General features: G+C 42.8%; 1 protein-coding gene across 9 annotated transcripts in view; it reads right to left on the bottom strand.

The window, feature by feature from the left end:
* Window positions 1–25758, bottom strand: part of LIMCH1 (LIM and calponin homology domains 1) — a 343577-nt gene that overhangs the window by 50077 nt on the left and 267742 nt on the right. For 5 of the 9 annotated variants that reach the window (XM_032633006.1, XM_032633009.1, XM_032633007.1 and 2 more), the window contains exons 9-13: window positions 16863–16898; window positions 11711–11837; window positions 10085–10242; window positions 9467–9875; window positions 5898–6116 (exon numbers count right to left, since the gene is read on the bottom strand). In XM_032633006.1, coding sequence (XP_032488897.1) covers window positions 5898–6116; window positions 9467–9875; window positions 10085–10242; window positions 11711–11837; window positions 16863–16898 — 949 coding nt within the window. Of the gene's footprint in view, window positions 1–5897; window positions 6117–9466; window positions 9876–10084; window positions 10243–11710; window positions 11838–16862; window positions 16899–21292; window positions 21554–21990; window positions 22103–22187; window positions 22307–23951; window positions 24282–24798; window positions 25042–25758 lie in introns of all 9 variants that reach the window. The other 4 variants (XM_032633012.1, XM_032633010.1, XM_032633014.1 and 1 more) reach the window with 2 other exon arrangements.

The following is a 25758-nucleotide window of genomic DNA, read 5'->3' as shown; positions in this document are numbered from 1 at the left end:
GCTATTCGGTGACTCTGACTGATTGTCCGGCTCCAGTCCTGAAGAACTTATCTGGACGCAAGCCTGGAAAATCAGTCTATTTATGTCTTGGCACCAGGACCCAGGTACCACATATGTCATGCATATGTTTCCCTTTTTGCTTTTATATCACCAAATATCTATTTTCACTGGTTGAAAGAGGATCTACGTGGAGAATCAGCCTTTCCACTCCTTAAACTTTTTCTTCTTGCCTTAAACTTCTCCAGCCAACAATGTGCGGTTCTGACCCAGGTTTGATTTTTTTATTGTTCCTGATGTATACTATCTTGAAGTCTGTAAACGCTTTCAGACCTAAACATCTTTAATGACTTAATTAGAGTATTAAATCTAAGGCTCTTGCAACTACTTCTGGATGGAGTAAAACAGTTTCTAGAGAATGTCTGTTGACATTTGACATCTAAAAGGAATCTGCAGTTGGTCACAGTTGTAAGGAAAACAGCACCTACTCAAATGCCTTCATCCTGCTCTCACTGCAAAATGAAATGTTTCAAGAAAGATCTGATTGTCTGTTTTCCTGGATCAGAAAACATTAGTAAAGTACTGAATTTTCAAGAGGAAGGCCTAGAGCTTTGTCAAGGTGGAAAGATCTTGTTACTTAGTTTGAGAAACGCAGATGAAGTTGTTTAGATCCCTCAGAGCTGAGTCTGGCCGTTGGCCCATGAGGGAGAATTGCCACAGACCCGGTGGGAGGGTGCTGCCAGCGCAGAGGGCATGCAGGACATCGGTTGGGATGAGCTGGCAAGAAGGCGCTCACAGGAGGTCAGAGGGTGAGAGTCCTGGGGGTTTAGGTGGCAGAGGGAAGCCAGACTTGGGAAAGAGTGAATAATAGGAGAACCAAAAAGAGCTGCTGGAAGAAGCGTGTGAGCATCTGCAAGGGCAATCGTCTTCTGGAAAAAGCTGTTCATGTCTGTTTGCTTCCTAGAGAATTACAGCTGGAGCTACTGACGGGCTGAGTTGGAAGACAACATGGAATTTATCCCATTTGTTTGAAATTCACATCTGTTCAATATGGTGATTCTGATGACCTTACTTTAACCTAAAAAACTTTGCACCTATCACCCTTTCAGGCTTCTGAAAAATATACGGTAACTTTCTTTCTCCCATTTGTTGAATGACAATGTTAAAACTAACTTAAGGGCACCTCTGTGAGTCACTGTGACATCATGCTAAGTGCTCTATACATATGAATTCTCACGATAACCATCAGATGCCGATACTATTATTATCCTTATTTTAAATATAAACTGAGGCTCGGGGGGGTTTGGTCTTTGACCTAGTGCATGGGGTACTTTAGGTATTTTAGGAAAGGGTCATTTTTGGCAACAACAAGGCAGGAAGAGATTCAAAGACAAGTATAGCTCGCAGTGGATCAAGAAAACACTAGACTATCTTGAAGGGAGACATTTCTCTGTAGGTCACTAAACAGGATAAATTAGTCCTTAGATTAAAAGACCTTCCAAATTCTTTTCCAATCCTGGATTCTACAAGTCTAGTATTTGTGCTGTGATATGATTTTCTTACAGAAGCCAATATTTTAAAATGCAAAAAAAAAAGTGAGTGTTAGATTTCCATTGGGAAATATCTCAGGGATAACTGGGAGGGGCCGTGGGAGCCCCGATCCCTCTGGGTGGAGTGTATGGCATCTAGTCACCCTCATCACCTCTTAGCCCTGTGATCCCCTCTTGAGGTCTTTGCTTCTGCTAGTCACAACATGTGGAACAGCTTGCTTCCCCACTCCATTCCAATGCAAATCCTACAAGTTGATTTTGAAACTCACATAAAACCTTCCCAACTAGACTAACTGCAGCCTACAATGATCTTACCCGTTCCTTGCCATTTTATGTCCCTCTAGGCTTCTAACCCTGTTTTCTAGCACTTAATTAAATATTATTTTATATACTTTGCTAGTTGCTTTATGAAAATTGCTCTCATAGCAAGTTTATGAGTTTCCTTTTCAATTTCAAAAATGGGCCACAGAGTAGGTCATTTACTCATGCTTATCAGGTAACGGACAACCATCGGCACAACGGCTATCATGATCTCATTACCTTAAAGGTGATTCAAATGAGGATGATCTGGAGTTTGTCAGTCTCAATAGATATAACCAGAGTATTAAAACTTAATAACAAGCCAAACTTAATTTAGGATCTATTTCTAAAGTAAGAGTCGATGGTCCCAAGAGTTTCTAATGAGAAAGATGAGGTAGAAGGAACCTGAAGACATGACGTCATATGCAAAAGTGGTTGTGCTGACCCAAGAGGCTGACCCTCCAACCTCACACCCCGTGGCCCATTGCAGTGTGGTGCCCACCCTTCTCCGCCACTCAGCCTCTCCGTCTGAATTAATGCTCCTGCCTACTGGTACTGTGCCCTTTGAATAGTTCCAGCTACCCTGAAGGAACTGTGACATTTTAGTGGTGGGTGAGGCTACTCCTTTGTAAAAAGTATATCTGTTGGGAATGCAGTTTTGGGAAGAAAGACACTATTTAAAAAGAAGAACACTATTCCTTTGACAGCCCCACAGAATGGGGCAAATGAATTAGAAACAGCAAATCAAGGCAAGCTGGTAAAAAGGCCTGGGAGGCTGTTGAGTGCAGCCTCCTGTTTTAAGCTGGTCACCATATTTTGCCATGACCAATGAATTCTACCGTTTCAATGGGAATATACTGGCTGAAACACAGTCAAGAAATGCTTTTCCTGGAACATGGAGAAGGAAGTAAAACGAGGAGTAGGTTTAAAAATGGCTCTTAGGGGATCTCCCTGGTGGCGCAGTGGTTAAGAATCCACTTGCCAATGCAGGGGACACGGGTTCGAGCCCTGGTCCGGGAAGATCCCACATGTCACGGAGCAACTCAGCCCGTGCGCCACAACTTCGCTCACCACAACTAGAGAAAGCCCACGCGCATCGAAGACCCAACGCAGCCAAAAATTAATTAATTAATTAATGAAAAGAAAACGGCTCTTAGGATAACATATTATAAATGGAAAACTTTTGGTGTCATAAGTTGTAAGCGAGTATGAAGAGCGTTTTAGCTAAAATTTCATGAAGTGCAGCTAACAACTTGGCTCGAAGTCTGATATATACAGGTAGTTATCTACCCAGAAAATAACGTAGTAGCCCCTGACATGGTTAATTCAGGAGCCTAAAGTACTAGACATGAGGTAAATAAATGCTATGACCTCTTCAGAACCACTAGGGTTTACTGAAATAGAAATCACTCCAAACTAGGCAGTTTTTTCCAGAGTAAGAGACTCCCAGGCTCTTCCATGAGATTAGACCTCAGGCTGCCTAGGATCACGATGGTTTCCAGAGAAAAGTCCACAAGGCCACCTTTTGATTAGGGCTTTCCTTGTTATACCGTATATACTTCTGAAATAACATGATTTCTTTCAGATCATCTAATTTTGCCTCTCTTGAAACTAGATACTTTTGGGGCAATGTAACCAATGTGACATCTTTCAATCCATCTTCTCTTTGCCATTAGAGAGTATAGCAGTACAACTACTGTTAAGGTGGAAAATGCCTGGCAGTAAGAGACAATAGGCTATTTTCTTTTTATGTTGCTCATTGTAAAAATAAGAAAATTAGTAATTATTGAGAATGAGTATTTTTTAAGGGAGGTTTAGTAAAACCCCCTTTTCTTCTGTTTACGATTCCATATAGGATTGATAAAGCTTTTTCCCCAATGGGTTAGAAGCTTCGAACAAGACAGATTAAATAGTTGGTGTGGGAAGTTTAGACCTTATACCATCTGGTCTCTTTACTTATTCCTTTAACTTCTGCTGGTAAAAAATCTATTTCGCCAAGGGCAGGGCTCCTCCCAGATTCAAACAACAAAATGGTCAGAGGGCAGAGGTAAAGGTAGAGAATGGACACGTGCCTGATAGCAGAGCCCTTAGGATTTGTTCTTGGAATTAATCTACTGGGCCTGACTAACCCCTGTGTACCTCTGTTTTGGGACCAGTGTGGCTCCTACACTGTTGTTTCTCCAAAGTACAAGGACAAAGAACTGTGCTCAACAGTATGTGCAAAGGGCCTGTGGCCTGATGGACAGAGTAACCAGATTGAGTCATGGAAAGGTACTTATGAAGGGAACTTAGGAAACACTCATCATTAAGTGTGGCAAAAGAAAAATAAGAACAGAATTACTAACTGTCCCAGAAGAGCAATCCTACCACTGCAATGTCTAACTAATTGGGGGAACTTATTTAAATTTAAGAGCATAAGTTCATGTTGACTCTACTAGTAAAGTTCCCACACTCCTAGCAGAACTCAGTCTTCCATCTCATGATAACTCACAAGAACTCTTCAGAGGTGGTAACATTCATGCAAATGAAAAGTAGAATTAAATTCCAGGTTGAGGGATTCAGCCTGTGCCTTGATCACAAAACTTTTCTCCTAGAGACCAGCAAACATGTTACCATGGTGAGGAAGTTATTTTGGTCCATTCCACTTTGAATCTCTTTCTAGGGCTTGAGCACTGCGAGGAAGAATTAAATCCTCTCAACTCCTCTGCGAAAACATATTTTATTCTTCAAAAGACAAATCCTGGAGATAAGAAAAATAATATCTAGTCCTCTGGATGGGTTTAGCTAGCTGGGTCATTTAACTTAGCCCTGGAGCTGGAAGACGAGTTTCCCTCTGGACCAAACTTTTCTAGGTGCTGGGGGAAAAAATTGTGACAGTTTCCCCCATCCTTTATAATTCCAACCCAAACACTATAAATTAAAACCGCAGAAATCAGCCTCTGGTGAGAACAGATAAGGCTGAACAGAGTCTGATTCTACCCCAAAAGCCAGCCTGTATCTGTGGTACTGACAGTTGGGGTTTGATCAGCAAAACCAGCACAAACCCTGGTGAGAGATCTAAGAAAAAGTGTAATCTTCTTGATGACGTTTTATACTCCAAATAAGCAAATCTAATGTTATTTTGAGTTCTCTCTTCTGCTATTCTTGAATTACCCTACATTTTTCAGCTTGGCCATTCAATAGTACTTCTAATTACACTGGATTTCAGGGGCTAAACCAATAAAAAAATTAATTTGATTTTTAATGAGTTTTTTCAAACTAATAAGAAAGATGCCCTTTTATACATATTGTCAAGGATGGAAAGTCAGGTTCTGGTGGCACCAGTTATTTTCAAATTATTTTAACAAGTCTGATGGGGTCCTGAAAAGACAGAAATGAAGGTATTTCAGAGATTTATTTCTTTTTCTATAACACTAGACACCAATCGCAGGGGGACAAGAAGAAGGTTTTTACTCATAACACATGACACCTTCTGTTATATTCCTCTGTTAGGGCTGAACTGTGTCCTCCCCCCTATTTATATGTGGAAGTCCTAAAGTCAACTACCTCAGAATGCGACCTTATTTGGAAACAGGATTTTTGCCGATGTAATTAAATTAAGACGAGGTCATACTGGAGTGGAGTAGGTCCCTAATCCAGTATGACTTGTGTCCTTATAAAAAGGGGAGATTTGGACACAGACAACACACAGGGAGAGTGTCACGTGAACATCAAGGCAGAGATCAGGGTGGTGCATCTACAAGGCAGAGAATGCCAAAGACTGCCAGCAAACCACCAGAAGCCAGGACCAGATTCTCCCTCATAGACACCAGAAGGAACCAACCCTGCCAACACCTTGACTTTGGACTTCCAGCCAGCAGGACCATGAGACAATTAATATCTGTTGTGTAAGCCACTCAGTTCGTGTCACTTCGTTATGGCAGCCCTAGCAAACCAATACACCTTCCTAGAAAGAAATGATCGTTATCAAGACCTACTTATTTTTTTAAAAATAGATTATTTCACATTGAAATTATCCCGAAGAGGAAAAAGAAAAAGTTTGCTTCTTACCGTCAGCTCTTGGGGAAGAGAACTTGGCTTCTTTATGTTGATCTCAATGCTACTGCTGTCTTGTTTCAGCTCCATGGGGGACCCATGCACTCTGGCCACACCTTCAAACATCTGGGATTTGGTCAACGAGGGGGCAAGTGCCACGGGGGGACACTCTCTTTCCTTCTCCTCCTCGTCAATGTGAACCGTCTCTCCATTCATGGTGACTTTCCCATCTACCTGTAAAAACCGGAATGAACAAGAACATGCTATTCCCCAGCAAAAGACTATAACAAAATAACACGTTCAGAATCACCTTAAATCATTAGCATTTAATAATCACGGTCTACGGGGCTTCCCTGGTGGCGCAGTGGTTGAGAGTCCGCCTGCCGATGCAGGGGACACGGGTTCGTGCCCCGGTCTGGGAGGATCCCACATGCCGCGGAGCGGCTGGGCCCGTGAGCCATGGCCGCTGAGCCTGCGCGTCCGGAGCCTGTCCTCCGCAACGGGAGAGGCCACAACAGTGAGAGGCCCGCGTAACGCATAAAAAAAAAAAAAAAAAAAAAAAAAAAAAAAAAAAATAATCACGGTCTAACAAAGAATAAGGTCTTTTATATGCTTCGGTCAGTTCTAGAAACTAGGGCTCCTCTAAATGCCATCTTTGAAGGCTTCTTTAAAAGGTGGTCTGCCTTCTCAGGCTGCTTCACGCTAGAATACGTTTCATGTTCACCTTACTGTGGGTCTGCTTTTATTTTGCAGTATAGAAAATCAAGGGCATATTTGGGTTCCAGTAATTTTTCATTTACTTTCTGACTGCTAATCCACAACTCTGAGACTTTTTTTTTTTTCCGATCAGTGTATTAAATTAGGCGGAGCTCATCTTAGATCAGGAATATTTCACAGGTTATCCTGTCATGGTCAGGAGCAACGGGTACTTTTTGGAAGCTATCACGGAGGGCAGGGAACCTGGTGCTATGCTATGTGACAGTAAATCCCTATTTCTAGTTAACCGGACCATCTCAGTTTCTTCAAGAAAAAGAGGCCATGCCTATTGAGATATTTTTGTTTTGCACCCATGTCTAGGGAGGGTGGTGGGAGCGAGAAAGAAGGAGTGACAGTGGTTAGCCTGGCTTATGAAAAGGCATCTAGAAATCTCTGTCTTAAGGTCTGACAGTATGTAGCATGGTCCTGAAAAGAAGCTCTGCAGTGAGACGGCCTCAGAGTGAGTCCTGGCTCTACTACTTAACAGCCATGTAATCTTCAACCTCGGTTTCCTCACCTTTATGATAACAGTATTCCTTAATGATGCTGTTACGGTGATTTTACGGATTAATATATGCACAGAATTTAGAACAGTATCTGACACATTGTAAGTATGTAAATATTAGCTGTTCTTCTTACTAAACCTTCAAAATCTTTTAAAAGGACTAACAGAAGGGCAGATGCTAGTTATAGTTTATTTACCCTAAGTCAGTGGCTTGTACGTCTATTGTCTGTGATCCATGAAGTTGAAATCAAGACTGAACGCACACACGTAAAGATAACTGAAACGAAGTTTTGCAAAATAATATTTACCTTTTTTTATGTGTGATGCACTAGGCTGTTTTTTAAACATTGTATTCTATTCTACCTCCTTTTTTTTTTTTAAAAAAAAAAAAGAATGCTGATTCCAAACCACCAAATTGATTTCATAACCTAGCAACAGGTGGCAACTCTCAAGTTTGAAAACACTGCCTTAAACCATTTTACTTGCTCTTCCTTTACTCGTAAATCTGTTGTACTAAGAAACTGAGCCTGTATTCCCTGTCTCCCGCGCCCACCTCCCCCCCACAACACACACACACACACACGCACACGCACACGCACACGCACACACACACACACACACACACACACCCCTTAGCTTCAGTTCTGGCATTATCTGGCAACAACTGTTCCATTTACATACTACCATACTAGTGGGTCCACCCACTCAATGGTGGGGCTGTGAACAGGGCTGACAGCCATCAAGACCTACGATGAGTTGAGGGCTCATTGGTGAGCCCCAGCTCTGAAAGGATCTCTATCCAGTTCCTCAATCCACCTCTCCTGAGGCCTCCACACTGTCTTGCCACAATGGCAAGGGACTGGGTTTTCTCAGGGCCAAAGTCTTGCCACGAAGTCATCTATCCTAATTCTTCTGTTTAAATGATCATACTGCGCTGTTTATATCAAGGATAGGAAGCGGACATCTGGATTAACTGATCAGCTGCCTTGGATACCAACTTAAATGTATTCCCTGTCCCTGTGCTGGGCCACCTCAACATCAAACCTTCCTTCATGAAATCGCAGACAGTACATCACCGTGGGCCCTAGGTGAAGGACAGCTGCTGAGGTACTTAGGTGGCCTGCCGAGCACATATGATCATGTGTATATCTGTGTGTGCACGAGTCTGCATGATGAGTAGCTCATCTTCTTAGGAAAAACTTAGTGTGTTTATTCAATAAACAGTTGCTGAGTGCCTAGGCACCTATGCCAGGCACTCAGGATGAAGCTATGAAGGACAAGGACACAGTCCCTGCCCTTCGAGGGATAAACATCTCAATTCAACCCAGATGAGACAGCCAGGACATTTTTCTTTTGTTTCATCAAAGCCTAAGGCACAGATTTTGAAGATACATTCAGAGTTATCTAAGCGAAAGTCAGAAAGTGTGGTTTGGTTCCCTCTGAAATTCAACAGGAAGATACATGGCATCCCACTGCTCAATTAGTTTAGTTTAGCAAACTTTCTTTACAGTCACATGTCCGTGTCTGCTACTGATGAATTCCACCTGTCTTCTATTATGAACCCATGTGGTGTGCAGGGACAATCAGAACTGATTTTTCTTTATAGTCAACATAGCTTGAGACAAAGGATGAGCACTTCCTCCTGATGTGAGGGAAAATACTAGAATTTGAGGAAGAAAAAAGACGTTTGACTGTCTTAGATTCTTCGGTTCTGGTACATCACTTTACACATTCATTGGCAACCCCTCCATCCCCCAAAACAACATACTTTCTTCCCACTTAAAAAATTAAAAAAAAATCTGTCTCATCTGAGAACCAAGTACATCCCATGTATTCCTTGTATTCTTATTTTTTTGTATTGTAGCATCTTTTTAGATATGATGGTAGTTTCTTCCTAAAAGAGAGGTAGCTGTATATACTTCTATTTAAGCCAAAGGCAACCAAAATTTTGTTTTGAGGAATTTGCAATACCTCCAGATAGCTGGAGATACCTAGGGTGCTGCTAAATTAGGGTTTGTTATGACTACTATAGAGAGACCATGCCATCATATCCAACTATGAAACAGACATTGCTCATGGAGATGACTCAACCACCAATCTCACGGAAGCCCTTCAGTATTAAAAACAGGAATTGAGGGGAATCATCTACCCCTGAACTATTTGCAAACCAAATCTCAGAGACACATAAACTTCACAATCATACATGTTAACACATTTTGCTTTTGTCTGATAAAAACAATTGCATCTTCTTGAGACAAGATGCTTCCTTCCAGTGATTATCTGGGGTTCAGTTTTGGTTCTACCCTTAAGGAGCTCATCCTACCTTGAAGGTCTTCAGGACCTCTTGAGAGTTTTTGGGCTGGGAGTAAGGCTTGGGTGTCAGCATAGGCACTGCTTTGGGAGTGACAGTTTTGCTTGGAGACCCACTGCCTGCTGACATGCTGGCATCCAGTACACTGGTACGAGCGATGGTGGTTTCCACGGTGGCAGTGAATTTGGGTGGAGACAGTGACTGTTGCCGCAGGTATTTCATGGGGTTGGGGTCATTCAGGAAGGAGGATAAGTTTGGCTCTGTTGAATGGCTTCTTTCCAGAATTTTTGGCATCTCCAAGCGTTCAAGAACAGCTTCGCTGATGGTGAACCTCTCGATGTACTGTTGGAGGATCCTTTCCGCCTCCTCCTGGGACCGTGCATTCTTGTATGCCTCATGCAACTCCCTCTCTCTCCGCTCCCTAAAGGATGGGCATGGGAGGGGAAGCAAGAACAAAGGCAACAGTCACAGGAATTGCAAAGCAGACCTTGGTAGAGCTGAAGGAAAGTATACAAACAGGAAGTATAATATTGGTGTCAGAGCCGTGGTGATAACCAACAATTTTTAGGAAAAGCACATCTAGATAATACTGTACATTCAACAACAAGAACAACCACAGAAAGAACCCACTTTTCCTGGACAATTTCCCTGTAGGTTTTGATGCTTTTCCTTCGTTCACTTGTCCCATCCTCTCCAGCCAGTAACTTCTCCATTTTTTTCCTTTCTTCCTCTTTCTTGATTAAGTCCTGAGAAGCACTTCTTCTACGGCTCTTCCAACGAGCCAGGTCCTGCAGGGGTGGGGGGGAGGGAGATAGAACATTTTTCTTCAGGCTTGCACATAATTCCATTTCTACTCTTCAGGGTTGAGTAAGCACTGACTATCGGCCAGGCTAAGACATTCCTGTACATCCAATGTAAGTCTGGTTGGAACAGGATTACCTCGAAGGCAGGAACCCTTCAGAAATACCTACATTATCCATAGCAGGGCAGCGCATTTATTTAAACACGGTAATGTAAAATTTGTGATCAAATTCCATGTCAGTTGCCAAATTTTAAAGTATTGCCTCAGAGGGTATTGTAAGAAACTTCATTTCTTGCTATTTACAACCTCTGCATTGTGAATGGACTCGCTGACAACAGAATGGTAGGAATTAACCACAGACCTACAATTCCCTCAGGGAAGGAAGAAAAGACAGAAAAAAAAAAATTGGCTTTGGGGTCTTACAAAACCAACAATTCTGTATGTATTAAGTCATCTGATCCTTTCAAGAACCTCACCACAAATCCTATGGGCAGTTAGAGCATAATGTTGAGGACTTAGGATTCTGGAGTCAGACGGGTGGGAGCGCGGCTGTGAGAAACAATCCTAGCTCTATCTCTTCCACGCTTTGGAATCTCAGGCACGTTCCTTAGCCTCTCTGCACCTCAGTTTCCTCATCTCTAAAACAGAAATGATAATAATACCTACTCTTACAAGCCTGTTGTGAGGGTTAAATGAGGTAGTGCACATAAGGTACACAGACATAATTATTACCACATTTTATCAACTTTAGAAAAGTTAACTTTTTTGACTAAAGGTAGAGTCAAATCTGCAGTAGCCACCTCAGAGGGCTCTGTGAGGATGAAGTAATCCACTCTTCCTCCTCTCATCCCTATCTTTAGGCTTCTCCCCTGCCCTGGCTCTTTGCTCCTAGCACACAGATGATCCCAAGGCCCCCATCAGGCCCTGGAGCCTTCCTTACTGGTTACAATCCTGGCTCTCTTGCTCACTAGCTGTGTGACTTTGGACAAGTTACTTAGCTGTTCTGGGACTCATCTGTAGAACTGAGGACAATCATAGTTGCTAGCTCATTGAATTATTGAGAGGATTAAAGAATGATTACACGCAAGGTACTTAGAACAGTACCTGTTACTGGTATGCTTTCGATGTTGGCAATTATCATTGTCATCATCATTATTATAATCGATTCCAAATATATAGTCTCAAAAGACAGTCCCTCCTCAATTCTGCATCCCGTGCCAGTTGCCTCCCTTCTGCTCCCCTCTTTTTTGTGGCCAAACTTCAGCAAGGGTACTTTCCCTCATGCCCACATGGACTGTGTCACCGTTTGAAGCCCTCTAGGGGCGCCCTTCCTCTGCATGGCTTTCCAGCCCAAGTCTGATTTTCCAGCCCCGCTTGATTTTCTGCTCCAGAGGGCCTCTGGCCCAGCGGGCCGAGCAGTCTCCCCGCTGCCCACGGCCCTGCACGGCACTCACATCTTGCCATTTGTCATCCTCTTCCCGCAGCTGGTTGTTTATCAGCTGCAGCTGCTCCTGGCGGGCCCTGCTGTGCGGCTGCACCTTGGCCTCCTCCTCACACCGCATGTCGAACATACTCGTGCTCCTGCGTGTGGAGAGAGCAGAGGACGGTGGACAGGGATCAGTGCTCCGCAAGTCTCCGCGCATTTGCAGCGTCCCGCCGCGGCGGGGCGCTATAGCGTTAGGAAAAACTGCCCCCTTCCCTCCGCAGCTTAAGGCAGCAGCGTGATTTGCAGTCTGTTCATCCCTCGGCCTGCAGCAGCGGGCATGCTAGCAGCCTCACCTCTTCTCCTTTTGCGGCAAAAAGCAAAAATGTGACCATCTTTGTCTTCAGTGATGGCAGAATCAGGCCAATCTAATTTTATATGTAGGGGTCAATATATGTTTAAAGTAAAGGGCCAGAAAAAGGTATTTGAAGCTCTGGGCTCGTCTCACTTGTATTAGAAAGTAAAATGAAGAGAGTTAAAATGTACAACTTGGGGAGAATTTATAGCGAGGGAGAGTGGTGTCCCCTGAAGTGAAACTTAATTGCAGTAAATGCTTCTTTGTGTAAAGAGCTGTCTTAAATGCTTTCTCCGTTAACTGAGGCAATTTCTCCATTTTCAAAAAGAAAAAAAATATATCATACAGCTTCAAGTCTAAGGCACCACCTTTTCCTGTTGTATTTTCTAAATTTTGGTTGCATCCAACAGCTATGTATTAATGATCCATACGTTTGATGTGGTTTATTTCTATGTCCTGTAAAACTGTCTGTAAATTGATAATGTGTTGATGGCATCTTGGAATCAAGAAAATATTTTATGGTAAGATTAAAGGATAAAATATATAAATCAGTATATACTTTGTATCCTAAAATTCTCACAATGATTTCACTTTATTTTTGTCAGGATACCTCTGAATCTACTCTTTTGAAAGCAAAAGCATTGGGAAAGCAATTTTTAAAAACCTTTAGGCTGTTCATATGATTGATATATTCTATAGGAGCTTATTAAATGTTGGGCAAGACCATAGGGCCTTTTCTGCGATGCTTAGGTAGACCTTTGCTATAACGAAAGCTGAAGCAGTAAGATGAAAATAGAAATAAAAACCAAAGCAAAATCTTCCCGTTTTTTTCTCTCAAAGAAATGACTAGCTCTGGGAACCAAATGGGTTATAGAACACTCAAATCGAGTGGAGGGCCGTTTAAGAACAGAAGACCGATAGTCCATTTTTGAAGCCAGCTTAACACAAAGAAACAAGAAAAGCCATGCATTGAGACACCAACTAGTTCCAGACATCATCAGTGATGTCCAAAATAGTCATGCCCATGGCCAGACAAGGCACAGCAGCAGCGTCACTGGATGCTAGTGGGTTCCTTAGCAGGCAGCTCTCTGGAAGGAGAAGATGACCCCAAAGCAGTGGCTGCCCACGTTCATTTCGGTCCACCCAAATGAACTTGCATGGATGTGTGGGTGCCTCTCCCCTCTCTCTGGATGCTGCACAATTTGAGTCTGACCTAAGAGAGCTAACACTGAAGACTACACTTGTAATCTGCTTTCCCCAAGAGTATTCTAATAATCTGCGCCAAGGGACCTTCTTTGATCTGAGGCTTCTGTTTGCATGGACATGACAAACCACGTGAGGAGCTGTCCACAAACTCAGGGGACAGTGTTGATTGTGGCAGCTGTACCTTCCTGAAAGATAAACTGGAGCCCTCAAAAGAGAGGAGGGGCTGCGATTTTTCACCTAGCTTACGCTATTTATTCATGTGGGTTTAAGGAAGATTTAGGAATTTGCAGAGTTAGGTAGAAAAGTCTAACCCATGGTTTTTAAACTTCATGGATCAAAATTCCCTTAAACAAGCTTTCCAGAAAGGGACCAAAACTCATCCCATTCTTCCTTTCAGAGTTTAAAAAAGTCTTACCTTGAAATATGTCTGCTATTCAGTCAGTTCATCTTTGAAGGCAATTTACAGGCTTTGTGAAGGTCTTAGAAGATATAAACTCCTCTGAGCTGGGACTGTCTTGTAATCTACTAAATAGTTGGCAGATTGTGGGAGAGGAAGGAGGTCCCTTCCTTCAGCTTTGCCATCTATAATTTTTAAAGGGCAGAATTTTGGTTTAGGCCACAGTGGGTGGCCATAGAGCAAGGACTTCTTCTGGGACCCCGGGAGGAAAATGGCAGCTTCCTCCAGGATTTGAGAATTGCTTATCTCACTCGACCGGCATGGAGAGGATGGGAGCAAGGCCTTCAGAATTGCCTTCTTCTGTCCCGGGTTCCTATCTCTGCTCCCACCATGAAGTTTTAACTACCTCAGCCCGAATGTGGCCAAAAGCTTGTTAGTGAAATAAAAAGAGAAACACTTGCCTGCCTTCTCATATACCAGGAAGTACTATTTTTTCCTAGAGTTTTTTTTTTTTTTTAAAGAAACACCAGCCAATTGGCCCGAAAAAGAAATAATAAAACTATGAACAATATCTTTATACCATTTCAAAAAAAGGAACTAAGCAAGCTCAGAACTGATAATAGTAGACAGAAAATGAGCTGAGTCACCATTCAGAAAATGTTCCCTAATTCAGAGGTTGGACTCAGCCTCCAAAATGGAGAAGTGCCTGTCCAGGGATGGGGTGGGGGACCCTGCAGAAGCCTAGGTTCCAGAATGTTAAATGGACTTGCACCAAGGCTATTCTTCTCAGCACAACAGGCTGTGCCCTTGGGCTGCTGGGACACGGGCCCCTGGCTGCAGGGCCCAGGAGCCTCTCTCGGTGACAGGTTGGCATTTCTGAGGGCCAGGATTAAATTACCTCAAGGGGAGCCTGGAAACTGTTTCTGGCCCAAGTCTAAGGTAAGGGAATTAAGAACAAAATGGCCTTTGGCTCTCACAGTGTCCAGCCTCCTCGGAGGGGACCGCTGGGAGAGGAGGCATGTGGAAGTAAAGGGCAAGAAGGTGAAACTAAATCCATGGAGCCATTCGTGGCTTGCCAGGGCGTGGAAATTTCTGTTTGCCTGTGTGGTAGGTCTGCCCCTGACCTGCATTCTCCTTAAAGGGCACATCTTTTTTTGATTGGGTTGCATTTTAAGAATGTGTCAATTATGAACAAATAGAGTCTGTGCCAATAGTTGTCCTTAAAGATTTTGAAAAAGGGAGATAGTGGGGGAATGAACAAAATATATTATGAATTTCTGTTTAAAAAAAAAAACAAAACCCTGACATAAACTTTTCTTTTTGTTCCCCACATGGTTTCATATAAATTATGTCTACTCCAAGAAAGAAATTCAGCCCTTTGGATGTTCCTAGATAAGACCTTTGGAAAAGAAGCTCTGTATACTCACCCTGGCCCATAAGGCTGCTTTTTTGGTAAATTTAGAGGAGTCCCCACTCCCACCCCTTTTAAAAAAAATCATTAAGTTCTCCTGAGGGTGAGGTTCCATATTCAGGTACAGGTAAAATTCAAAAGCTCTTTAATGTAGCTTCTTTTCTTTCAGGTTTTAGGGTTTTTTAGAGATCTGTATTAGGCAAATTGCACAACAACTTTGCAATGATGAAGAGTAAATCCAGGGCTTCCCTGGTGGCGCAGTGGTTGAGAGTCCGCCTGCCGATGCAGGGGACACGGGTTCATGCCCCGGCCCAGGAAGATCCCACATGCCGCGCAGCGGCTGGGCCCGTGAGCCATGGCCTCTGAGCCTGCGCGTCCGGAGCCTGTGCTCCGCAACAGGAGAGGCCACAACAGTGAGAAGCCCGCGTACCGTTAAAAAAAAAAAAAAAAAAAAAAGAGTAAATCCATTCTATCAAAATGCTTTTGCTAACCAAATCAAAGAAGTGTTTTGCCTATCAATCTTATATAACCCTCTTTTCAGTGAATGTTAAATACTGCCACTGTAGATTTTAAAAGCAACAACCAGGGCTCAATTTTATAGACTACTTAGCTTCATGCAGTCAGTCAAGCTCCGGCTGAATTTGGTTTTGAGACATGAATGTTCCATGTGTCAGGCCACAGAGCAATTGTGCATCACACATCGGAAACCGATACCCTTGGCACACGAGTCAGACAGCTTCGAGCTACCAGTGCTGACTAAGCTGACCTCTTGAACACAAACATGGAAGAAGCACAATTCAAAAACAGTAAATTGTGGCCTGATCTCGTTGTCATTGGTGGAAATGATATTTGTCTGTTCTACACTGTTATTTAGATTCCTCACTCGGTGACTTGAAAGTATGGATCAGGCCAGGAAGACAGGCAGAGGGAATACTAGGGTCCACTCTTATGATGGCCCAGATTCCCACTAGGCCACAAAATCCCTCTCCCAGAGGGCAGGCATCAGGCTTAGTGGGCCGCTGTTGTTGGAATGAGATATTAATCATGTTTCTTAAATCTGAGCGTTCTGCAAAGAAAACTTCTGCCTTGGATATCAGTTTCAGAAGGCTCTGCCTATGAGAAATCCATTTTTGAAATGGAGTTAATGTGGTCACAAACGGGAGAGAGTGGATTCTTTTCAAATTTGGATGTTAGGCCGGGGATGGGAAATGCATCTCTGAGAGGAGCGGAAACCAAGGAGAGGCAGCCTAAGTCATGTTGTACATTTTGACCCCCGACTATGCCACGGAACTTGAACGAAATCCCAACGTTTTGGTCTCAAGCATCCCACAGTTTATATTATTCCAACCTGGGAGGAACCTGGGCTTCTGAAGCTATCATTCGTGGCTTAGGATTTATTTTCTTAGCTTAAAAAAAATGTAGCTACGAGAATGACCACTTCATGGCTAAGCCTTTACATATCAAGAATTCAATGCAAAGCACAGAAAAGCCTTTTAACAATTCCGTGGTGCAGAAGGGGTTCCAACGTCCGAACGCTAACAAGAACAAACTACACATGCTCTGTCTATAAAAAGTAAACTTTTAAGCACAGCTGCATATTAGAATCATGCTTCAGTGGTTTTTTCATTCATCTCTCCTGCACAGAACATATGCTCTGCATTCCAACTTCAAGTGCTTCTCTGAGGCTGCAGAGAAGAGTCAGTTAGCTCTTCAATCCACTGTTACATTAATTGCATTTCAATTAGTGGTGAGTACTGGAAGCATGCAGTTTATGCTAGTAATTAATGTATTCCTACAAATACAAGACAACTTACTCTGCGTCATCAGACACAGGAGTTCTCGGTCCGTATCTATAAGACCAAATACAAAATTAGAGGATTGGTAAGACGAAGGTTAATGCTGTAACCGCACTGGAAATAAAAACTACAAGTGAAATGTATGTGTGCCAAACCTTTTTTGCTGATCATACTGGAAGAGAAGTGTCATTATACAATTAGTAATATTCATTAACTGCTGAAAATGAAAGCAAAGTCTTGACATTTCTGAAGAATGCAAAATGTGTAGTAAAACCCAGAGGAGAAATGAAAAAAAATCCCCATGCTACCCACAAAGAAAGAATCTGTTCAATATAAACACAAAAAGGCTTAGGTGCAACCCACAATGTTTAGAGAAGGCAGCTTAGAAAAACCCAAACATGTATTAAGATGGTTCACAAACAGCTGAACTGTTCTTTGCCTTTCGGTGCAGAGTAATGGGCTGTAACGGACACCCAGCATAGAAGCACACACTTACTGACCCTTTCCCTGATGTGTTAATGCATTTGCACAAATAACATCAAAGAGCGTTTCTGCAGTTTTCTGAAAGCAAACCAGAACTCCAACCAGAACCCCAATCAGTGCCTTCCGCATGCATTTGACAAAAACCACAATTCCTAGAAAACTGGCAGCTTTAATCAAAACCAGACGTGGATGATACTCCACAACTTAAAAAATAATGACGTTTTTTTAAAACAATCTTTTATATTCTTCTGATTATTTAGATCTACAAAGTTGTACCTTCTTCGATATACGCATTTTAAGTTTTAATGCGTCTGATAAAACAAAGAAAAAGGTCAAATTAGAAAATAAAAACTAGAACATTATGAGGGCCTATTTTAAGCACATTTAAAAAAAGCAGCTCCCACAAATGACTCTTTCAGCAAAGGAGAATATTAAGAGAAGGCTCTTACCTATGCCCTGAAAGGCTGTTCATTCATGCATTCTGATGGCGGACAAAGAATTTTTTGAGTAAAGAAAAAATGTCCTGCTTTCAGTCCAATAAATTAAATGTGCGGGTTTTCAGCAAAAGTTACCTGATCCTGTGTTCAGTTTATAACAATTTATAGGGAAAAGAGTAATTTCTAAAGATCTCTTCCAATGATCTTAGAGAAAACACTCCAAAGCACATGGGTGGACACACACATACACCCTTCTCTCTGATACCTTCGTCATTCTACAACAGTCTGATTCATTAATAATTATTTTTATGCACAGCGAAGGCAACGACACTAGCTAAAAACCCAAAGTTTCTGTTGGAATGGCCAAAATCAAGAAGAGGAAAGTGTTTGTGAATGTCTCTCTTCCAGAAGTGAGACCCATTTTCTGTTTCTCTGGGGAGTAGTTTCAGGAGGTGCTAAAGGTTAAATTAATACCCTCAATTTTCCAAAACCATCACTGCATGGAGGCAGATGGATTCCTTCACAGCAAGAAAGAGTGCATCATCAGTGTTAATTCTACCCAGAATTAACAGTGCTAATTCTGAAGCCCCGGTAAAATGTTTCCCAGTTAATTAACAGGCCTACTAGAATAGACATTCAAATATAGTGTTTTCTAAATTATCTATGGAAACGAGGAGAGAAGTTATTCTTAATGGATGGCTAATCTAGGAATGATCAATGAACGGTTGGTATGTATTTCTGTGTCTACTGGAATATTTTGATTCATGTTTTACTGAAGTAAGATATACATATAGAAAGTGCACAGACCGTACACACACACCCTGATGAATTTTCACAAACCACAGATTAGTGTTGAGTTTTGTGCTATATAAATGGACTTATACAGCATGGACTCTTCTGAGTTTGGCTTCCTTAGCACATTTCCTTTATGAGGTTCAGCTATGTTGTTGCATGCAGGATATATTTAAATTTAAATTGCTTCTACACAAAACACTTAACAGCATTTCGTGGACAGCTCTGCCAACAAATATAGATTAACACTGCAACATAAGCTCCATTTTTTTCTTTTGGGGTTCTCTGAACAGTGACCAGACTAGGCCCTCAATAAGTACGTATTGGATGCTCTGGAAATTGAAAAGAATGGTGCAGTCTCTGAAGATGACCTTCATTTATCTGTTTTCTATATACATATGGGTTTAAGAAATTTCCCCTGAGACTAATTTATTAGCTTTAAGAGGGCACAAATTTCATCAGAATTGCCTCTGCTGTTAGGGAGAAGATAATTAGAGTTTGGGCTTCAAATGATTTTCCCAGTTGTCCTATGGAAAATAGAAAAGTAAAGATGAGTTTAAAAAATCACTAACAAAGAGATTTTTTTTAAAAAAATGCAAAGTAGGTCAGTCCACAGACTATCAAGTACAAAATTGGCCAGACAAATCACAGTTGGTATAAGCATCTTACAAAAGAAAAAAAGCATTCAATAAAGTTTAATTGCGATGGTGGCGGTATTTAGAAAGACAAAAAGAATACTCTATTCACCTACTGATTGTGTTTATGTAACTTTCAGCACTAGTAAAGCACTTCGGGATAATGATTAGCAATGTTGTGAACTAGCATAAGCTTCATCTGAAGTGAGAGGGAAAATGGATTTACTGCTCATTTCAGATTATCCCCCAGCACCCAGCACAGCGTTTTACACATAGCAATTACTCAGTAAGTACTTGCTGAAAGGAAACATGAATTCCCAAGGTGTGTGCTTTGCTCAATCACACAGTTACGTCACAGAGTTAATCTCACGATATCTCCTTATGCTCAAACCAGCCATTCAGTCCCATGTGAATATAAAGAGGTCTCTTCCCGAATCCCAGATAGATGGACAGATACAAGTGACAGGGAGGTCGTCAGACCGCCACAGTTTCCTCTGGTAGCCTGGTAGGTAATACGCTGGCGTGGAACGGCGGCTCCCCCTTCGGACAGAGGTGGGTTTGGATCTTGGATCTGTGATTACCAGCTGTGTGAGACCAGGGCCTCGGTTCCTTATTGTAGGATACAAAAGAAACTGCTTAGTCTCAAAGGCTGTGTGAGAAGTGAGTAAATGGGCCACCTAGAATGTTCTAGTAGGCAGCCTATAGGCCTCACTTCCTTCTCTCCTTTCATGCTAACTGCTCTCCGGCAGCCCATGGATGCAGGGTCCGGCACCACATCAGGGCATCTGGGGAGAGAGTGAGCGTGGTGGGCAAGGCTGTCCCTCTCTCACTAACCTGCCCTCACCTGCTGGGATCCAGGTGTGATCCAGGTGTAACTTCTCTCTACATCAGACTTCCCATTTGTGAATCGGAGCCAACAGCCATTCAACCTACCTGTGAATTCCCAGGAGAAGGTACGCTGGAGGAAGCAGAGGCACTTTGAAAGGGTAACAGTTATAAAGTGGAGCACGGCTACTACTCCTGCCCCCTGAAACCAGTGTTACAATAAGGCTCTCCTATGGTAGTATTATGATTCAGAAGAATGTAAAACATACATTAAATCCAGATGGTAACGATGGCTAGGATCTTAATCTTAAAATTGGGGGATTACTTAAGATTTTCTTTGCTCCCCACTCTACCCTCTGTCCCACTACTATCAAGGCCCTTTGTGAAGCAGAACTTCATCACTTCCTGTTTTACAGTGGAGCTTTAATTATGCCACACACTCCTTACTCCTGTGCCCTGCACTGACCAGGCAGACCACACTTTTCACAAAAGTCTATCACTCTTACTAAATAGCAACAGAAGCTTCAACATATAGGACCTGAAACCAGACCATGAACCCCCCTGGATTACCATTTCCCTACTTTCATTTTACTTTTTTAAATTTGTATTTTACATTGGAGTATAGTTGATTTATAATGCTGTGTTAGTTTCAGGTGTACAGCAAAGTGATTCAGTTATACATATACATATATCCATTCTTTTTCAGATTCTTTTCCCATATAGGTTATTACAGAGTATTGAGTTCCCTGTGCTATACAGTAGGTCCTTGTTGATTACCTTTTTAACATATTCCCTACCTTCATTTTAAATCAAGTCAGAGCACGGAATGGAAATCCTACCTCTAGAAAGCACTCTTTGCGAATGTTAAAATTAAATTAAACTAATTTTATAAGTAGTATATATCTTCTTTGGACCTGAAGACCCTCCTGGAATCAGAATGAAATCAAGTAGGTCAGAAAGAAGTTCAACTCCTTTACCCGATGGCTCCTATGTGAGCTAGGAAGAAATAAAAGAGTTTCCCATTTAGGCTGCCCACAAAATGAGAGTCAGAAAGAATGTTTAATAGGACAATTCACAACTGAACTATTCTTTCCACACCTGCTCACATGCAAAAAAAGAAAAAAAACATCTTGGCAGACTAGGCCATTTCATTTCTGCTAGCAATAGCAGGTAAGTGGCGCTGATAAACCATAAAGCATTAATGACACATTCAAAGCATGTATCAAGGCTCAGACTGGAGAAACAAAGTCAAAACAGCTTAGGATAATCTTCTGACCTCTTATCTTTTATTGGTGGACCCTTGGCAGATTCCTCCACAATGCGTTGCTTTGCAAATGGAACTGGACAGAACTGGTTTAGCTTGGATCCAATGTGTCTAAGAGATATCCCAGTTCTCCTGGCCATCACATCATCTTTTTGTGAATCATACAATTTTCTTGGGCCTTTCAGTCCACTGCCACTCCAGGCAGGAGCTGTCATCTTCTCTGACTTCTCTTCTCTCTCTGAGGCCTCCCATTCAGAGGTCAGAGGACATGAACTAGGGCACATCAGTCCAGCCAGTCAAAGGGCACTTACTGCTAAAGATGTTTTCAGTAGCATCACTCGCTTGGCATTAACTCAAGACGGAAGAAGCCAGTGATCACAGAGGCAGCAGCACACACAGCAACTGAGGATTAATACCGTGGACCTCCATCATGCAGCTGATACTTACACGGGAATGGGTTTCCCTTTCTGGTGTTCATGATTCCTGAGAATGAAATTTGGCCAGCACCCAACCACATGCAAGGTCTAAAGTCTCTACCCAGGAAGGGCACTGAAAGCAGAGCTCTGACCCTGGGATGGGCGCATCCCTTTAAGGGGCTCCACGCCACATCAGTCATCAAGCGCATACTGTGGCTTTAAGCTGTTTTGGGGGGACCCAGCAGCCACAAACAGCAGAGGCAGCGCACCCTGGAAAGCGGGCGAGGCGCTCACAGTGGCTGGCCGCTCTCCTCGGATCTTTCAGCCTTTGGCACCGTCTCAGAACCTCTTTGAACAACTCCTTCAGTCGCTTCTTTGCCATCCTGCGGCCGCTGTTTGCAGGTAACTAAAGCCAGACGGGACAGCTTTACTACTAGGAAAGAATTCCCACCAGAGGCCTTGGGCCCACCTGTCAGCCTTCACGTCCTCACCTTTCTCTGTCCTCCTCGGGCACTCACCTAAACTGCAGCTATGCTCTTCCTGGGACTCCGGCACCACAGCCAGCCGGCAGACCCTCTTACAACGGTCATCTACACCAGACGTCACTATTCTGTCGATGATCAAGTAGCATTGGCAGCAAGAGGGAAGAGGGAAAAGAGTTAGGAAAGGAGACAGTGAAAGTCACTGAGACTGAAAGGTTAAGAGAGAAAGTTCGGTTGCTATTCCAGAAGCCGGTTAGTAAGGATGACATACTCAGAATGAGATAATAGAATATGGGCCTGAGAAAGTCAAAGAAGGCTAGCCCGACTCTGCCACCATGGGGCTGAGTGATGGCCCCTTAGTAGTCAAGGACCCAAGGATGCATTCCTTACTAATTTCTTAGTCCCACCCCTCCCACCCCCCACCCCCATCAGCCTCTGAAACCCCAGCAGGGCATTTCTGATGCACCAGGGTTATTTCTATTGACAGCCTCTAGGGTGTCACCCACAGTATGGAACCAAAGAAACCCCTCTCTATGTCATGGACCATCCACTGTGTGCTTTGGATATCACGAACAAGGCACGGGGGAGACTGTCCTGAGCATTTGCTCCTGCCGTGGAGGGCTCTGCTTTGCTCCCACCATGCATGTGGAGTGGAGTTTCCTGGGAGAATCCAGAATCTTCTTCTTCTTATTTTTTAACAGAAACTCAAACAAATTTTGATAACACGTATACCTGGAAGAGACCCAGGAAAACTGAGTAGCTTACCAAAATGGCTGAAACCCTCACCTTAAGTACCATCTTCAGCTAAAGACAAAAGAGGACGTGTGGGTAGTGGTTTGGGACCTCAGAGGGGAGGAAGGCAATTCACACGGAGATGGCAAAGCAAATTTTTAGTAAATAAATGTTTGCTGGGCCCTGCATAGACAGCGGGGCGGGGGGGGTGCAGAGTGGACTCTGATCTCTAAGTTTCCCCAAGCACACCTAGCGCACGGAGAATCCAGAACTTTAGAAATGCCCTATACCTGCTTAATGGAAGAAAGACCAGCCCGTGGAACCAAATCCCCAACAGGGGGCTTGGGAGTTCACAGCTGGAAGGCCTCCAGTGAGGATGAGGACTGATGACAGCTCTACAAGGTCTTTTCCCAGGTGACGCCTCACAAATTTGGATGGTGATTGATTCATCCAAGGAAACTCCTGACTCATAGGAACCCTCAAAAGAAGAGTCTTTTTCTACTCATGTTCTGTTATATAATTTAAAAAACTGGGCGGGAGCTGTGGCGGGGGAGAGATGTTTACTTTTTTGTGTGTCTACTTAGATGTCCAAAATCTGAACTTAATGACACTAATCACAACTTTTTTCTCCCTCGTGGGATAAGAAAGAGGGAGGGTATAGATAACCCAGATTTTTATCAATGTATCTTTAGGAGAAACATGAAGGGTATCATAAAAACATTCCATCTAGTTTGTTCAGTATTGCCAACAAATAAAATACTGCTTAATGCAGCCAAGGGAAGATGAATCATTTGCCAAAATTATTGGCATTCCCAGGCAGTGATTCTGGTGACAACAGAATCAAAATGGATGTCTGTCATTTAACTTCACACACGTTTCCCCGCGGGGAAATCTACTGACATTACTTCTCTGCTAACCAGCAAAAGAGGCTGTTAAAACTATGTCATCTCTGGCGGTTTCTTTAATGTGCTTCAGCAAACTCTTTAAAAGCAGCAGTGATTCCCATGCAGATCTCCTTGCACATGTAATGGCAAAAAGTACCTGCAGTCATTTTGTGGATTAAGCCTGTGGTCTTCCTGTAAACTGGACATGGCCGCCAAGGCAGGGGACACAGAGTACGTCTGAATCTTGCGGCTGTGACTGATGACTTCCTCTGCATCCTCCTTCGGCCCAGCCCTGCCAATGCTGAGCCGCTTCCATGTCTGCTGATCTATCTCTGTCACTGGTCCGAAGTGCACGAACTTCTGCCTAGGGCTGGAAGCTTTCTTATAAGCCCTTGCCTTGCGGCTGGCAAAGTCATCACGGATAGCAGTTTCTGCTTTAATTTCTGGTGAAGGCTCAGGGGCACGCGTGTGCTCCACATCTCCATCCCTAGTCAGAACCGGAAATAAGTTCCAAAGGTTTCTAAGGTGAGTAAAATCAATGAAGAGTTTTGAAAAAACACTGGATGTATGAAATATACTTCCATGTCTAAAGCAGAATTGCTTTTCCATTAATCAATCAAATGAAGAAATGATCATTGTCTTGCCTAGGTAAATAGCACTTTAAGTTTCTGTAGCTTTCTTAACATCATAAATGATGGCATAAGAAAACCTTGGGTACGATGAAATAATTAAAATTATTTAAAAGTCAAGTTTAAATTCCTTACACGTAAATGAGCCTATCAAAATAAGCATTCACAATAAATCAGTTGAATTAAAGAGGATGTTTCCTGTCCTTGTGGCTTGTAATTTTTAGTATTAACAAGTTTCAACTCATGCAGAATACGCTTTGAGTTTTGAGGGATTTTTTCTGGCCATGAAAATAAAAAATGATAGAAGGATAAGTGATTCCTTCAAAGTTAAATGATACCACTGTTAGGAGAAATCCAGGGGAAAACATGACACACCTCGTCTTTCCTGACACTTTCAGCCTCTCCCACGTCTCCCGGTCGGCTTCTGTTATATTGGCGACCGTGACAAAGCTCGGAGCCTCGCGGTGAGGGCCAAGCCTGCCCTGAATTCTGCGCTGCGCCAGGTCATCCTTGTGAAGATCCGGCACCTGCCTGAGCCCCTCTTCCGCAGGTTCACTCTCCTGAGCCCGCACAATACAGGTCACCCTCGACTTCACCTCTTCCGTTTGGCCTTGGTTTCTGTCAATTTGATCCAGGCCCCCACGTTATTGGAAAAATCAGGTTCCAGGAAGGGGAGCAGACAAACAGAATGTCAAGCATGGAAATTCAGAGGCTGAAGACAGAATGGAATGATGGAAGCACCTCTCCCTTTCGCAGAAATATGGAATCAATTGCAGCCTTGATTACTTTTGTCTATGCTACCCTTTTGACACTGTAAAGAGACAGAGTTTTTCCACCAGATGACAGACTCTAGTTTAGTTTAGGAAGAGAAGCCAGGGCTCGCTGAAAGACTATTAAGAATGGTAATGAGATTTCAGTTTGACAGTAATGATGCCCAATTCCCACACTATTCAAGTTACTGTAATGAATTCAAGTTTTCTGACTGAATCCCTGAGCCTTCTTGGAACGTCTTTTACTGCAGCAGTAAAGTGTTAGTAATGAGCTCTGCGTGATCCAAATTCTAGAATTAGTTTGGAGATAGTTGGAACATTGTTCACATATTGAACACCTCAACCATAAACCTTCATACTGCCAGAAAGTATGATTAAGTCAAGGCTGAATAGAAACTTTCAATGTTCAAACTCAGTCTCTGCCTCCTGATAGCATTAATTAGGTTTGGCTAACGTAAACCTGAAGAACAGAGAGGGCATCCTCTTTACCTGGATCCACAGAGGCAATACCCATTTGTTTCTGGTGTCAATAACTGTTCACCTTTATTAATGCTAAATCTGAGAT

Source organism: Phocoena sinus, chromosome 5 (genome assembly GCF_008692025.1).
Source record: "Phocoena sinus isolate mPhoSin1 chromosome 5, mPhoSin1.pri, whole genome shotgun sequence".
In the NCBI taxonomy this organism is placed as follows: Eukaryota; Metazoa; Chordata; class Mammalia; order Artiodactyla; family Phocoenidae; genus Phocoena; species Phocoena sinus.
Note: the sequence above shows the minus strand (reverse complement) of the source record. Positions and strands in the feature narration are given on the sequence as shown.